This window comes from Mesoplodon bidens, assembly GCF_964165515.1.
Source record: "Mesoplodon bidens genome assembly, chromosome: 5".
NCBI classification, from domain to species: domain Eukaryota; kingdom Metazoa; phylum Chordata; class Mammalia; order Artiodactyla; family Ziphiidae; genus Mesoplodon; species Mesoplodon bidens.
This window is the reverse complement of record NC_138161.1, coordinates 133,964,709-133,982,813: the sequence shown is the minus strand read 5'-3', so window position 1 is coordinate 133,982,813 and position 18,105 is coordinate 133,964,709. Positions and strand designations below refer to the sequence as shown.

General features: G+C 37.3%; 1 protein-coding gene across 1 annotated transcript in view; it reads right to left on the bottom strand.

Annotated features, from left to right (window-relative positions):
* Positions 1–18,105, bottom strand: part of LOC308617861 (phospholipid scramblase 2-like) — a 31,050-nt gene that overhangs the window by 3,938 nt on the left and 9,007 nt on the right. The window contains exons 2-6 of the mRNA XM_081235285.1: positions 17,549–17,629; positions 12,211–12,434; positions 10,063–10,105; positions 6,863–7,083; positions 5,185–5,346 (exon numbers count right to left, since the gene is read on the bottom strand). Of these exons, the coding sequence (XP_081091411.1) occupies positions 5,185–5,346; positions 6,863–7,083; positions 10,063–10,105; positions 12,211–12,434; positions 17,549–17,629 (731 nt within the window). The remainder of the gene's footprint in view (positions 1–5,184; positions 5,347–6,862; positions 7,084–10,062; positions 10,106–12,210; positions 12,435–17,548; positions 17,630–18,105) is intronic.

Below are 18,105 nucleotides of genomic sequence, written 5' to 3'. Positions count from 1 at the left end.
GAAAGCATGATCCAGGCAGTTGCAACGTTGCTGAAGCTCCAGGATGAACATACCTGGAGCAGACCTGAGACCAACTGGCAGCCTAAATCAGAGCCATCTGTCTGAGCATAGGTATATCAGTTGACCTTCAGACCCATAAGCATATTTTCTTAAGCCACTGAGCTTTAGGGATTATTTGTTACGCTCTTGTGGCAAAACAAACTAATACAAATTCCCTATTGCACACCTTCATGTTTTATCTGCTCATAGCTGTCATGTAAGGATTTGAAGCTAGTAATAAGTCCTTACATTTTATTTTTTAGTTCAATTATTTTTAATTTTTGAAAAAAAATTTTTAATAAAATATACAAAAGATAATCAGCCATCATAATCCTACTACTATACTTACCAGATATTGACACTTCCCCGTTTTGATTACTCTAGCAAGAAATTAAAAAGTCACCAAAAATTTATGTAAGAGGTAGATATATAAATTTTTAAAGGAAAGGAACAGAAAAGTGAATAAGGATCTACAACTGAAAAGTCAACAGGACTAGATAATTTTTAGCTAAATTCTAGAAAATATTTTAAAAACAAAATCTACATAATAAAATGATTTCAACTTCTGGAACTAATAAACTGGTATTATATTACTATTAAATTTATAAACCTATAAATTTAATACAAATAATTGATAAAGGTATTCTAAAAAGAAATATATAGGTTCATCTCACAACATAAATATAAATACAAAAATCCAAATAGTACATTAGCACATAAAGCCCAGTATAAAAAATACTATAATAAAGTATAAAATACTGAAAAAAAATCATATAATTCAAAAACATGAGTGTATCCATAGGTCCTGAAAAGGTATTTTATTTACTTACTAATTAAGCATTTATATAACATTTAGTATATGCTAGGCATATAAATGGTTTACAAGTCTTAGGTAATTTTTTCCTCATAATTTCTCTATAGGATATATAGTATTATTACACACAATTTTCATATGAAAAAACCAAAGCAAAGAGAGGTGAGTCACTTGTCCAAGTTCACACAGATAAGAAGTCATGGAAATGGATTTCAAACCCAGGTGTTCTTCTCCAGAGTCTGTATTCATGACTGTTATGATGCTCTGCTGTTTAGAAAGTTAAGTATCAATTCTTAATAAAAATCTAGGTCAGGGTCAGCAAGCAAGGGTCAATGAGCCAAATTTAGTCTGCGCCCTGTTTTTGTAAGTTTTATTCAGACACAGTTACACCCAATATTTGTGTATTGTGTATGACTACTTTCATGCTAAAATGGCAGACCTGAGTAGTTGTAACAATGACCATATGGCCCAAAACTCTAAAATGTTTTCTATCTCTTCCTTTACCAAAAAAAAAAAAAAAAGTATATTGATTCTTGCTCTAGGTAAAACAGGAATAGAAAAATAGCCAGTATCTTTCTAAATTATGAAACATTTGCTGCTATTTCAATTGAAATCATCAACTTAGTAGGTATACACAAAATTGGCAAATATTATTCAGTTTTGCTGTAAGAAGCAGGCTGGAAAAGAAAATAAGTTAATTGGCAAATTAGAAGAGCTTCCATGATTTCATTTGCTATGTGATTTTATACCTAGATAAACCAAGTAAATATAGCAAAAATGCCTTCCAAATTAAATACTAGAATATAGTCACAAGGCTGAATAAGAGGTAAACAAAAATAAATAGCTTTTCTCAATATTAACAATAAGTACCTACAAATAGAAAAATATTCCTGATTAGTAGTGATAATGCCTATAAATTACTTAGGAAAAAATTCAACAAAAGAGATAGAAGTTCTATATGGTCTTATGAAGAGTACAAAATTAGATATAAATGAATTAAAATATATTACACTTTTGGGATGAGACAGGTTTAGCGTCATAAATATATTAATTAAAAAAAATCATAGACAATACAATACTAATTGGATTCTAACTTCTGAAAAATTTAATGAAATGATCTTAAGGTTCACATGAAAGGAAACATCTGACAATAGCAAGAAAATATGATAAAATAGAATGATTAGTGACTGTATGGCTATGACTAAATACAGGATACATCACTGTTACCATAACTGAATTATAAGGCACTACTGTAAGAAAAGTGGTAACAATGCAATAGAAGAATGAATCTAGAAATTGCTTGTGGAAGTTTAATGTATGTCATTTCAGCTTAGCAAGAAATGAATAGTTTACTTAATAAATTGTGATGACACAGTTGTCCAGCCAACTGAGATATATTTATAAAACAAAGTACAAAAGGGGTAGATACGTGGAAAATATTTGCAGATCAGAGGACAGAAATACAGATGCAGGGTCAACGTCTTCAACACAAAAACTACATTTATGAATTGACAAGAAAAAAATAACCCAATAGAAAATACAGGCAACGGATATTAAAAGATAATTCAAAGAGCAAATACAAGTAGCTAGTAAACTTAGAGAAATGTTCATAATCCCTAATGGTCAGAGAATTACGTATTAGAAATAATCTTCCCCACTCCCATTTGATGATTTTAGATTTCCTATTTTAGTTTGCAGTTTGCAGTTTATCTAAGCTGTATCTGGGTGTCATTTCTTTTTCTTACCAGAACTCCTTGCAATTTCTGGATCTGAGAATCAATGGCATCAAGTCTGCAAGATTCTTAGCTATGTATCTCTTTGAATATTATATCAAAACATTCTGTCTCCTCTTTTTTTGTAACTCCTCTTTGGCATATGCAGTAGTTTATTCTAGCTTCCATGTCCCTTCAAATTTATATCTTTTGCCCACCTCCTCTTTATATTCCTAATATGGGTGATCCAGTTCACTAACTCTCTCTTCACCTGTGTCTAATCTGTAGCTCATCCTTTCAAATGAGGTTTTATCAATGACTGTTCCTCATTTCTGGAGGTTCTATTTGGCTTGTTTTTATATCCTCCTGGCCTTTATTATTTGTTTCATCCTCCCCTTATGACCCTTTTTGTTTCTTTGTTAGGCTCTTTAATGTCTATTTAGGTATTTCTTATATGACTGACTACAGACTGTTCTATTATATGCAGTTTGGTTTTGGTAGATTAGTTCCTAGAACAGTATGTTAATTTTTGAATCTGCTCATGTGGAGATAGGTTTGTTCTGTAGGGATAGAGGGTGACCTTGGTGATCAATCTCCATCTAGTATGTTTTTGCATTCAATTCTCCCATCTGTATCACCACTCAAGATCAGTTTCTATGTCTTAAGATTCATGAATCATACTGGTGTTATAAATTCAGACCTCAAAATCATAGAGGGGGCTAGATTGGGATATCAGTTTCATGTAGGCATATTTTTTTCCTACTCCTAATAGCCCTGGAATAAGACAGATTCCCTCATTATCTCTAAGGATTACAAAGTCTACTTGTTCTTCTTCTACTCACCCATGGGATAATCTCATGGCTTCAACTACCATCCGTATGCCGAAAACTCTAACATTTTCCCTTACACACCTAAAAACCAACATGACTCAAAAACAAATCATTAGCTTCCCACAAATCAACTGTTTCTCCTTCAGGATTCTTACCCTGGTCAATGGCATCATCATTCAGCTTCTTAAACATCAGACATCAGACCAATAATACTTTAGAATCATGTCTAAATTTTCTTTCTTCCTCCACTGACATCAAATCTATGAATCAGTACCACTGGGTACACTTATAAATGTCTCTGAATTATTTTTTCCTTTAGAATGACTCTTCTCCATGTTCCATAGTGGTCCCTCATACTGATAATTCCTGCTTTCAAAATTTCTATTATCTAGTATATAGAAAGTGATTCAAGGTACTATTTTCTCAATTCCCTCAAAGATGTTATCTAGTTAGCACCATTCTAGATGCACAGGAGAGAAGTTAATTCATTGCCTATAATAGATGCTTTAAGGCATCCACTGAGAAGGGTTGCTGAATGATTTCCAACTTTCTTATCATTAAATATAAGAGTTTCACATTCCAGTGTGACTTACTTCACCAGTATTTTTACTTATTTTACATAGATAAAAGATATGTCAGCAAAACTTCCATTAATATTCCCTGAAACAACAATTACCTTTCAATCCTCTGGATCTTTTATGGGAATGATAACCCCTACATAGAGAACTATTATTATACATAAACCTATAAAATCTTTAAACATACATAGTTTATATCCCCCCCACACACTATGCATTCTTTGTAAGAGTCTTTATAAAGTCTCTAATTACATCATATGTACTTTTCTTAGAATTGCCTGTCTGCCTCATTAGACACTGAAGTCAATGAGAGGAGTGATCCATCTTTATATAACAGAGGAATTAAAAATCATATGACTAGCAAAGCCAGGCAGATAATATAAAAGAATGAAGCCGGACAGTGGAAAACCTTGGCAAGTCAGGGGCAGTGGCAGAGTTCCCACTTATTTATCATAAGGGGGCAGTCCTGCTCAGTTTTAGATTTTTGTCTCTTCTGTGGAAATTGTCCACTTTACCAGATTTTATGCTTATACAAGAGGATCATGGTATCAAGATTAAGTTTTATAACCTCTCGACTTTTAAGCATTTGCAACTAAATAATTTGGGCCATAAGTCTGGGCCCCATTTGTTGAAAAACTGCTGTGATGCAATTCCTCCAGGTAGTAAATACACAGATATATTGTGATTTCTAATGAATGCATTTAATACAAAGATAAAGGAGAGATCATAGAGAAGCATGATTGGGTAGTACATCATATATTTGTTAAAATTCTCTTTGCATAATTGGGCTTTTTGTAGGAACTCAAAGATGTCAGAGATTTTGAAGAGGGCCTAGAGCACTGGCAGCCTGTGTTTCATGCTAAGGAAGAACCATATGCTTTGGAAATCAGACTTTGATGACAAGGTTAATGTTCCACTTAAAATGCATAACATACAGTACCTTTATACAAAACCCACCAATGTTAGATGCCTTGTTTATATTTATTTGGCTACAAATCTCTGCTGCTCTTTTTTCCATTTAGCACAATCAACACTGATGCTTAATCAGAGCAATAACCATCTCTCTGACCAAAGATAAATATGAGGGACACTGAGTCCCTCTTGAGATATCAGGACATACATATTCATTTAATATATTTGTAACATCCTCCCAGCTTATGTTATTCTTATACTAGGAAAGCGAAACCCATAAACGTTATCACACCTCTTACCTCAAAATCAACATCTGCACAACAGCTGCAGACAATACATGGACCAGTAATTCTTAGTACATCCTCCCTCCTCTCATTCTGAAGTGTAAACTTTGGCAGGCATGGGTGCCAGGTCTGAGTAACATAACCTACTGGGACACCAGGAGGAGCCTGGATTTCTATCTACAAAAGCAAAAGAATATATAAACTGTAATCATTACAATGTCTAATAAGAACTCTCATTTACTGAATACTTTCTAAGTGTCAGACACTGTTCTAAGCACCACTTAACTCACTCCACATCCTTACCAAGTTGGTACTATTATCCCTGTTTATACAGGAAGTAACTGAGGAACAGAGAGGTTAATTAACTTGTGTCAGATTCCCCAGCTGCAAAGTGGAAGAGATGAGACACAAACTCGGGGAGGCTGCATGCACTGTCTCCATTCTGAAGCACTGCTCTACTGGTCTTGTATATTTTAAAATTTCCATACTTACAAAAAATGACTAAATTATTAATAGCTATTTCCTCAAATTCCTTTAAAAACAGTGGTTTAAGTGTATGGACAGAGCCCTGATCACTGGGGCAGTTTTCAAATATGAGTGGCAATAGTGCTAGCATGGAAAGAAAATGGGGCCTGGAATCTGGGCCTGAACATTAGTTGGGTGACCTTGACAGCATCTCAACATGTTCATCTGTAACTGAGGACTTCCTAGATCTCTTTATTAAGACCAATTGTATAATGTATGCTAATGTGCTCTATAAATTGTAGAGCATATTCCATCAAACTCTCAGTTTTCCCTCAGCTATTCCAATGAATATTATTACATCTAAACTAATTGACATGGAAAACAAAATAATTCAGTGTGAACAACTTCAGTTATCCTTTCAAAATAAGAGCAGTATTAGACACCAAATCTCTATGTGCTTGTATCTCTGTGTGCCCTGCTCTCACAGCTACCCGTATGGATGACTGAGTGACCCAGGCAGCTCTGGTCTCAGGCCAATGGAGATACAGGCAAAGGCCAATTTCCTGTAAACACTCTGTGCCCTGGCGTCTCCCCCGAGACCCATGTTCTCTATCAGAGGGCTGTCAAGTACTATGAAAGAGACACCTGGTCTTTATGGAGCTGAAGGTGTTCACAATTCGCATACCCCTGTTACAGGGACTCAAATATATTACTTGTTTTTTTCAAATGGAGAACTGAAAAACACAGGAGTTGAGATTTCTCAGAGGGGGCCTCTCCTAGGTTTGCTCCTTGCAGGTCGGCTAAAATAATGAGATGAACTGAACATATGTGTTCTTTTCCTCACTCTTCTGTCCACTTGCCTCTGGGATAGCATTCGAGGATATTCTCTATGGGGCCCTCCTCTGGCTTTGGCCAGGCCCTCATGGTCATTTCAGGTGAGGGACTTGACCGAGGTGACCTACGTTCTCAGCTCTCCCTGAAGATCAAGAAGTCTGGTCTCTGATCTCACCCCCGGGGGGCACACTGCTCAGGGACATGGGGCTAACTGCTCACTCTTTTCCACCTGCCTGCCTTCCTACCATTTACCCTCAAGCATAAACCAATAGCTGGTGGACCACTTTTCCTTTAAATCTCATTTGATTATATAAATTCACCAATAAGGTGAAAATTCTTGCAGAACTACTTTGCAAAGAATTTGTAAAAATTACCCTGGTAACTGCTCACTGACCTCCTGCAGGCAGCAGGGAAAACAACAGCTGGAACATCTTAGTGGTCTCTCCAGAGTTATGACTTCTCGGCCCATATTATCAAGAATCCTGATTGTAAAAGGCCTAGAAGGCCCACAGCAATTTCGGGTACAGCAATCAGTATCCTCTGCTGCAAAGTAAATTCTCTGTCCAAGGCTGTTCTTAATTTCATACTTGTTACAAGTTTCAAAACCTGTTAAGACTAAAAACATAAAAGAGGGAATCACTATGACTATTGTGTTAAAAGAGTAATCAATCTATCCTAAGATACTACAATATCTAGTTATATCATTTTAAGATGATACTTCATATAACACAGGAGGAAGAAAAGGAAAGATGTTTAGAGATGATCTAAACAGAGAGAAAAAGGCGAAGGGAATGGATGAGAGGGTATTAAAGTACAAAGAAATTAGGAATTCCTGTATGAGACATGGAAGAGAAAACAACTCGTATCTTCCTAATTCCATAGACCCATGTCAGAAAGGGAGACTTTGCTGTGAGGGATGGTGCAGTGCTGCCGATGGCGACAGTCCTTTTAAGTGTATTCAGAAAATGTCTACTTGTTCATGTATTCAGCTATGGAGGGGAATATAGGAAGATTGCTATGTTTATGCACCGTATAATATTATATTAAATAAATTGGCTTGAGATTTAGTTTCATAAACCACAGTCATGGCTTCTCTTTCTGCACTGTGTGAGGAAGGTGTGAGAGGGCTTTCTCTCAATGCACACATGTGAAGAGGGAGAGAGTGAAAATGGAAGGTGAGATAGAATGTCACCCTCAGCCCAGGGCACCCTTGTTTAGCTCAGCAGTGGTTGTTCAGAAGTAGGAAATGGGTATTAGACAAGGGGAAAGGCCCTTGGCAACCAAGGCTGCAAGTCAGAGGATTCCAGACCACTGGCATCCTAAGTGAACTCTGTACCTTAGCAGGGGCTAATCTCCTCACAGGGGAAACAGAGATGTGCTGACATCTGACACCCACATGGTATCTTACCAAAGGGCTTCCCACACTGAACCACACTTTGGAAATCTCTCCTTGCTTAAAGCCAGGAGGGATCAATTCACAGTGCCACTTGTCCATAGCCCTCATTAACGTGGGTCATAGGGTATTAGAAGCCACCAACATAATGAGCAATTAAAAGAAACATAGAGACAAAAATCACTCTCTAATATTGGTGTGGATAGACTTTTAGTCAGATAGAGATGTTCTTCACAAACTTTATCACCATGACCTCCCTTAAGTATCTTTGCTCTGGCTCAGACAGGCTCTGACCCTGCCTTTAAAAGAACAACCCTTTACCTCAATATCGGCCAGTCAAATATTTCATGTGAAAAAATTAAACTGATTCATGAAATGGGATCTATTATCTAACTGTTTCATTAAGTAGCTTAATCTGAAAATTTTTCAGCTTGTTTATCTGTGTAATGAGATCAGTGGGCTTACACAATCTAAGCTTCCTTCTAGTTACTTAAAAAATGCAAACAAATTAAACAAGAGAATTCTATGGTTATGTCTTTATTGTCTACTAAGTTTTGAATTGGGAAATGTATAAGTGCCTATCATAGTCTCAGGTGCTAAAAATGAACTGAGTAATATTTATTTCTTTATACTGCTCATAATGTTAAAATATAAACTTTCAATTGGAGACAAAAAGAAAAGAAAATTAGACATCCTTCTTTAAAAAACTGAAGAATTTATAACTACTAAATTTGAAATTTATATTTCATGATTAATACATATATATTTCCAAATATATACGTAAAACTTATAAATCTTAAAACTATAAATGGAGTGCTATATAATATATAGTGTCTGGTTTTTTGTTTTTTATAATATCAAAAATAAATTCCCTAAACTGAATCATTAAAAAAGTTGAGAATATAAATTATCATACTATGAAGAGTTCCTTTCCAGAGAAAATGTGATATAAACAAACTAATAAAAATGAGAACATTCTAAATATCTAAGTGTACATTACAAGTAATTTAAGTGTAATAAGCAACAATTATATATTCTAACCAAATATCAACCATATTTCTACAGTAGTACAGTTCACATGATAATTTCTATCAGTGGAAAAGAACTTTGCAAAGATATGAAGAACGCGTTAATAGATATATTCTAAAATCTATTAGAGTTTTCACTGAACTCTTTATACCTATAAGGAGGATACTGTAGTGCATGAATCTACCCAGATTCCCTTTCCCCTGGCAGCAGTCCTGAAACATCTAGTGGCTTCTTAAGTTTACTTTGCACCTGACGAGCACTGGACCTAAGGAAACAGCTGTAGGAGTCAGGCCCCATTCATAGGAGCACCAGGGGCATTCTGTGAAGTCAGGCCTCTTGGCCGGCTGGTCAACACCCTCCAGTGCAGTGTCCCTGTGCCCAAGGTGATAATCCACAGCCCGTGGAACAAAGGGTTTTATAGGGTTCCTCTGAACTCTCAAGAGAAACTGAGGGCAGTAATGCAATTTTCCAAAACATCCCCATCCATCCAAATTCAGAGTTCACTTGCTTTGGGAATGTATTTACTAAGGTAACTGAACTATTGCATGTGGCTCTGTGACAACTGCAAGGACATCACAAACTGGGGAAAAAACAGTTGAAGGGATAGAGGTTAGGCAAAGTGATAGAATCACTGAAATGATTTCTAGAGAGAAGGGGGAACGACAGTAAGTTTTGACTGGTTTCCTTCTAAGTTAGGGTCAGTATCATGAGGAGAGATGTCCAGCATAATAGTATTTTACCACTTGACTCCTAATTTCAAGAAATAAGCTGCTGGGCCTCCCTGGTGGCGCAGTGGTTGAGAGTCCGCCTGCCGATGCAGGGGATACGGGTTCGTGCCCCGGTCTGGGAGGATCCCATATGCCGCGGAGCGGCTGGGCCCGTGAGCCATGGCCGCTGGGCCTGCGCATCCGGAGCCTGTGCCCCGCAACGGGAGAGGCCACAACAGTGAGAGGCCCGCATACCGCAAAAAAAAGAAAAAAAAAAAAAAAAAAAAAAAGAAATAAGCTGCTGATAATCCTTATCAATTCATTATCACGAAGAGAGACATTTGTAAATAACCAGTTTTAATATCCAGCATCACTGAAGGTGTTATATCTGTGGTTGGTGATATGCCTTTATCTGCATAAATGTCTTCTCTTCCTAGAAGTATGATAAATACAATGAATACATACCTTCCAGAAGTTCAATTTGCTGATGAATCAATAGTTGATCTATCTATTATAATAAAAAAAATTAAGCTGTAACCATGTATCATATGTTATTAAGACAAACAAATTAACATTAGCGTTCTTATATTTTAAAAGAATGTATATAATCAATTATCAACATTTATCAATATTATCAATATTTAATAATTGTTTATATTCTAGATATAAAATTAAAGTTAATATATTTTTAACTGAAAAAAATATATTGAACATGTTCACTATTAATGTGGGCAAATTCAGGTCAAACAAAATGGACTTACACTGGAATCCCTATAAAAATTAGAAAAAAATGTTCCTTCCAGAAGGGCCTAAGAAATATTAAGACCTTTTCATCCATTTAAAGAGCTTTTTTTCTACAAATCTAAACATATTCTTTTTCTTTCTTTTGATATCATCATTTTTAGTAGGTGATAACTTCCCCAAATATTTTGTAAGGGCCTAATTAAAAAAAAAATCTGCTTAGGGTATTTCTTAGAGAATTTAGGAACTACCAAAATTCTTCTTCTTTTTTTTTAACCTCTTTATTGGAGTATAATTGCTTTACAATGGTGTGTTAGTTTCTGCTATATAACAAAGTGAAGCAGCCATATGTATACATATATCCCCATATCCGCTCCCTCTTGCGTCTCCCTCCCACCCTCCCTATCCCACCCCTCTAGGTGGACACAAAGCACCGAGCTGATTTCCCTGTGCTATGCAGCTGCTTTCCACTAGCTAGCTATTTTACATTTGGTAGTGTATATATGTCAATGCCACTCTCTCACTTCATCCCAGCTTACCCTTCCCCCTCCCCATGTCCTCAAGTCCATTCTCTACGTCTGTGTCTTTATCCTGTCCTGCCCCTAGGTTCGGCAGAACCATTTTTTTTTTTTTTTTTTTTAGATTTCATATATATGTGTTAGCATACGGTATTTGTTTTTCTCTTTCTGACTTACTTCACTCTGTATGACAGACTGTAGGTCCTCCACCTCACTACAAATAATTCAATTTCGTTTCTCTTCATGGCTGAGTAATATTCCATTGTATATATGTGCCACATCTTATTTATCCATTCATCTGTTGATGGACACTTAGGTTGCTTCCATGTCCTGGCTATTGTAAATAGTGCTGCAATGAACATTGTGGTACATGACTCTTTTTGAATTATGGTTTTCTCAGGGTGTATGCCCAGTAGTGGGATTGCTGGGTCATATGGTAGTTCTATTTTTAGTTTTTTAAGGAACCTCCATACTGTTCTCCATAGTGGCTGTATCAATTTACATTCCCACCAACAGTGCACAACTCTTATATTATAGGCTGCCCAAGTGCATTGTGGTAAATTAAATTAGTGCAGAGAGTGCAAGAGAGACAATTCATTTACTGAAAACTAACCTACCAGATTTCTAATGGCACACAAATACTAAATCTCACATTGCTGAGATAAGCTATCATGTAGTACATTAAAATCCAGGAATTTTTTTTTCTTATTGGTAACATTAATAAAATTGGGTCTTCCAAAGAACAAAAGGAACATAAAAATGTAATTTTCTTAATTATAATGAAAGGTAGGTCATATTATACACAAATCAATAACTCCTTTCTTGGTACCACTTACGGAAAATCAACACTAAATTGAGTTTGATGGTTCTTTCCAACTCCTAGGAAATCATTCAGTATTGGGATTAAAGGGCAGGATCCAGAACTAAGGTTCCAGAAGTAAAAAGCCATTCCCAATTCCTCTGCATTTTGATGTTAAGCGAATTATGTAACTTTTCTGGACCTCAGTTTCTTCTGTAAAATGGTGATAATTATAGCACTTGTATATCACAGAATTTTTTAAAAAGAATTTAAATGAGTAAATACATGAATTATACTTAGGAACAAAGCCTGGAAGCTTAATAAAGGTTTGCTATTAGCTATTATTGCAGATTATATTCAAGATCATAGAAAATACAATTTCCTAAGACATTTTCATTTTGCTTTAAAAGTAAACCTGACCTAGAAGAATTAATCTGTAAGCAAAACATATTGTTTTACCATTTCAGACTTTTGTGAATGAGTCAATTGTTAATCGCATTAAGTAAACTGGAAGCACAGTTTTGTTTTTAATGAGTCCTTTATGCATTGAATTACCTGAGTCAAATATTCCAATCCGGGTGGACAGTTTAGTGGAGGTGGTGGTGCTGGCATCCATGGTACCCCTGCAGGCACGCCTGGCTGACTAGTCATTGGTTGGTATGGGACAGGAAAGCCGACTGGGCCAGCACCTGAATAGCCAGCTGGCGGGACTGGATAGCCAGCCTGGGTGCCAGAATAGCCAGCCTGGGTGCCAGGATAGCCAGTATATCCTGGAGGCCCTGAAATATGAACATGTGAAATTATTTGTAACTGCAGAGAAAAATGCAAACTTCAACTCTTTTAGGATCACCCCAGCTATCTACAAACTACAATTTCTACTTAGAAATCCTGTTTCTAAGAAGCTTGTGTTTTTCTCTCTCAGTGATTTTTCAATGAAATACCTGTGGTTTCAGGTCCACTCCTATTCTGAGGGTTTTAGGCTGTGTTTACAGTTGCCCCACAGCCTTACCCTTATCGTTCAAAACTCAGGTGAAAATATGCTTGAAATCTAATAAAGTGAAAGAAAGTCAACAATGATCTAGAGTCAGGTACGTAAAAATTCTGGAATGGCTTCCTGGAAAAGAGGGATGGCATTGAGTAGAAAGTCCAGAATAAAGGCTTTGAGTCAGCATTTCTAGGACCAAACCACCCTGTAAAAAATGGTATTTCTAGAATTCCAACATGTGACATTTCTTATCTGTATAGAACTGATAGTGGTTTTGTCCCCTCATGGTATATTTGGCAAGGTCTGGAGACCCTTCTGGCTGTCATAATTGAAGGGAAGGGGATACTGGCATCTGGTGGGTAGAAGCCAGGGATGCTGCTAAATATCCGACAAGGACCAGAGCAGTGCCCTGAAAAAAAAAAAAGAATTATCCATCCTGAAATATTGTAGTGCCTTTGTTGAGAAACCCTAGTATAGTGGTAAGGGTATGTCATTCCTTCCAGTACTGCCCAGATACTCCTCTGGGTTAACAATTTGCCTGAAGTTTTAACCCATGGTGTACTCCATTCCTAAAACCCCCCACATGAAAAAAAAAAAAAGGTATGATATTAGGTTACAAATGTAAATTTCACAGTTCGGCACCCTAAGCTCTCTGGAAAATACAGTTTGAGAACCAAGGAAGGTAAAACCTTATAGTAGGCAAAATTGTCTCAAGTACTTATTAAGCACAGTAGAGGAAGAAATGAGTATATACTCTATTCCACATGAATTTGTGATTACAAATATGAAGCTTCATAACTTTATAACTTAAATGAATAGTCTGCAGAGTAGCTGTTCCATAGGAATGGAGGATGTAGTTGCAAAGAACTGTGTCCCACAATATTTTAAGTTAAGGCTATGCAAAATTTAACACTTAGAGCAGGAAAATTGTAAATACTTTTAAGTGGAATACTGACGACAAAATACATACACCAATAAAAAGTAAGACTCAGAAGACAGACTAAATCTCATAGCAATGTCTTTTAAATATAGTTTTATAATTTATTCCCTCTTAAATGAATAAATATTTACAGATGATCTATAATGTGATTGAGTCTAGAATCAGAGGATAGAATCAGAGGATACAGCTATCAACAAGGCAACCTGCTCTCAGGGAGCTTAGAGGCAACTTCTAGGAGACAGAAAATAAATTAAAAAAAAAAAGATTTCAGATTGACCTGATGGAGAAAATACATGGGGAAAAGGGCAAGGTATCAACCAGTTACTTTAGATAGATAAAGTTTATGGTTGACACCTAAAAGTTGAGAAGGGAAAAAGTGTGTGTGAAGATATGGTAAGAAATATTCCAGGAGACAGGAATACCAAATACAAAATATCTGACTTTAGGAATAAATCTGACATGTTTGAGAAAGAGAGGGACATTATAAGGGAGAGGAAGCACAGAAACAGCTGTCAGTAAAGAAGTAGGATCAATTCATCTTGAGAGCCCCTTAATAAGGAGTTTGGATTTAATTCCAAGTGTGATTGACAGGCTTTAGGGATTTTAAACAGAAGACTGAGTTCCATGATCTGTGTGATATCTTGCAAAGTTTTTAGGAGTACCAAGCGCTTTATGCATTATGGATTTAAAATGGGAAACACAAATGCAACCCCTGCCCTCATTGCCTAATGGGAGAGAGAATTTTACACTCACCCTTATTCTAGGGATCTACAACACCAGTGTCAGTAAGTGATTAACTAAAATCAGAGACAAGCGCTTTGAAGGGAGGGACCAGGGTTTTATGTGCCAAAGGAAGGTGTTTAGATGGGGAGAGACAGAGGGAGGGAGTTGGGACAGCCTCCCTGAGAACCACCATTAGCTGAGATCTGAGGGATACAAAGGAGTTGAGTAGGTGGGCAGCAGGGAATGAATATTTCAGAAAGAAGCCCTGGGATAGTAACAAACACAGGGCATTTAAAAATCTGCAAAATGGCCAGTCTACCTGAACAGGAGAGACAGTCTTAAGAGACAGAGAAGGAGAAGGCAGGGGAGCCCCTTGGGTTTGGTGGACCAAACTAAGCATTTTGGTCTTTATCCTGAAAGCAAAAGGAAGCCAATGATGTACCCATTGGGTACTGTCTGTAATATTAACAGATAACTATTTTTATTTTATTTTTTATTTTTTTTTGCGGTACGCGGGCCTCTCACCACTGTGGCCCCTCCCATTGTGGAGCACAGGCTCCAGACGCGCAGGCCCAGCGGCCATGGCTCACGGGCCCAGCCGCTCCACGGCACGTGGGATCTTCCCGGACCGGGGCACGAACCCGTGTCCCCTGCATCGGCAGGCGGACTCCCAACGACTGCGCCACCAGGGAAGCCCCAGATAACTATTTTTAAACATCACTGACTACAGTGCAAAGATGAAACCACAGGCAAGCCCGTGAGGGGGAGGAGATGTGAATTAATTGGTTACATTATTAGCATTATTAAACCTTCACAAGATTCTTATAGAGGATAATTATTTCCCAAGTCAATGGGTTAAGCATATAGAATTACCTGAAATTTAGGTAAAATTTCATTTACCTAAAGCCCAATTGATTTAATATATTATTAATATAATAGTCAGCAAATACTTGTCATTTATTAATTGTAAAGCATTGTGCTAGTTGCTTTATACATACTCTCATTTAATCTCCAAAACGCCTGAATTAGAAAATATTATGCCCATTTTATAGATAAGAACTGAGGCTTGGAGGTACAGCAACTTGCTTAAAACCACAACACAACTATTAAGTACAGAAGCCAGAACTTGAAGCCTGATCCAGCCTCTCTATGCTGGTTTTCCCACTTGCATAATGGGGATAATTAATAGTATTTACCCCATAATATTGTCTGAGAATTAAATGAGTTAATTCACATTAGGCACAATAAACTCTCAGTTTTAATCTATCACTATTGTTAGCATCATTGTCATAAAAGACCTGTGCTATACTGGCCTTCTACTTGAGAAATAAATTTGAGCTATTTTTCTCACAAACTCTCAAGTCTGATTATAACTTAATTATGTATCGCCTACTATTATTTAGCCATGGGTGGATTAAAATATCCTCCAAGTGCCTTGGGTGCATACTATAGACTTCCTAATAATTCTTCAAACACCAACCATTTAAAAATTGAGAGCAGCAGTTCTCAGCCCTGGCTGCACCTTAGAATCACCTGCGAAATTAAAAAATTACCAATCCTGGGGTCCCACAACCAGAGCTTCTGTTTCAGTTTTCCTGGGATAGTGCCCTGGTACTAGTGTTTTCAGCAGTTTACAAGTAATACTTAAGTATAGGCACCTTTGAGAACTATCATCTTAGAGCCTTGAGAGTCTTTCTACCTCTCATTCGTTTAAATGCAAACATCTGGATGAGATCCAGGCTCCACTGAGAGGTTTCTGGCTAGACAACTAACAAGCCATTCAGCTCCTAAACAGATTTGTTTGCTCAGAGTAGAATAAAAAATGCATACACCCTTTGGGCTTCCCTGGTGGTGCAGTGGTTGAGAGTCCGCCTGCCGATGTAGGAGACGCGGGTTCGTGTCCCAGTCCGGGAAGATGCCACATGCCGTGGAGCGGCTGGGCCCGTGAGCCATGGCCGCTGAACCTGCGCATCCAGAGCCTGTGCCCCGCAACGAGAGAGGCCACAACAGGCTAGAGGCCCGCGTACCGCAAAAAAAAAAAAAAAATGCATACACCCTTCTGGCCAAACAAGACTCCTTTTGATCCTAAGTCCTCAGGATGGTCTCTCAAGATGTGGGTAGCTGGCCTACTTGCAAATGTAGGTGCACCATGAACCCTGCCATTTGGTAAAGTTCTGGTAACGTTTTTTATTTGATTTTATTTCTGGCTGCGTTGGGTCTTTGTTACTGCGCGCGGGCTTTTCTCTAGTTGCAGAGAGCGGGGTCAACTCTCCGTTGCAATGTGAGGGCTTCTCGCTGTGGTGGCTTCTCTTGTTGTGGAGCACGGGCTCTAGGCGCGCGGGCTTCAGTAGTTGTGGCACACGGGCTCAGCAGTTGTGGCTCGCGGGCTCTAGAGTGCAGGCTCCGTAGGTGTGACGGGCTTAGTTGCTCCGCGGCATGTGGGATCTTCCTGGACCAGGGCCTGAACCCATGTCCCCTGCACTGGCAGGAGGATTCTTAACCACAGAGCCAGCAGGGAAGCCCAAGTTCTGGTAATGTTGATAACTGCATTTGTCTAAATGAAAATTTCTGAAGTCTTCTATGCAGTGGTTCAAAAGAAATAATATATTACTTGGTATGTAGCGATATGACTCAGCTACTTTTCTTAGAAAGGCAAGGCAGGATTGAGCATGTATATAAAAGCAAAGCTTTCACATTTTTGTATGTTACAAAATAAAAATGAGAATTATCCCAGGTAGCTATGTTTCTATTGCTTGAAGCTTCCAGGCTTAAGCAGTCATCTCTTTTGCATGACAATCACTTAACATAATTAACCCCAGATAATAAATGATTCAAAAACACCCAGAGATAAATCTCCTAAATGTGACTGCATGACCATAATTTTCAGAACGAATGGAGAATCGATAAAATCTGTTACTTAATATGTGTATTTTGGGGTTTAATTTATGTGCAACCTTATATCTTATTTGCTAAATGTCAATTCATTACTGTTTTTATTAACACAACACTTTTACTATTCTGTCTAAATAAAAAATATTTTAATGATATTTATGATAACATATAGTCAAAGAAAAAAATCCAGAACTAGGCTGCAAATTTCATTATTGAACTTTTAGTAAAAGACACTACTAAAATACACACAGAGACAGACAGACAGACAGACACACACACACACACACATACCCTTTGGGGAATATCAATAACTGATAAATTTTGGTTTTTTATTCTTTAAGCCAGTGTTTTACCTGGGAAAGCTGCCGGAGGATATTCAGGGGGATACCCACCTGGCAACTGTGTTCCTGGGTGAGGATCATTCATTTGCACATCTGCAATTCAAGGAGAGGTAAACATATATCTTCTTAAAAAAATACATATCAGAAAAAAAATGCATTGTTCTTAAATAATTTCATTTATATTTTCCTGTGTTGTATTGAAACAAAGTGAATTCTTCACTTAACAAAAGCTATGCCTGTTATCAGAGTTAATCTGCAGTAGAATCCTGTTTCAAACAAATTCCCTTCTGATAAAATAGACAACTATTTACTGGGGCTGCATTTCTAGTTTTCAAATATGCCTGATGAGTGTTCGTTCTCACCCATACACTTGATTTTGTTACTAGGAAAAATAGATTGTTTCAAAACTACATAGACTCTTTTTGAATTATGGTTTTCTCAGGGATAGGGATAGTGGGAGGGAGGGAGACGCAAGAGGGAAGAGATATGGAGACATATGTATATGTATAACTGATTCAATTTGTTATAAAGCAGAAACTAACACACCATTGTAAAGCAATTATACTCCA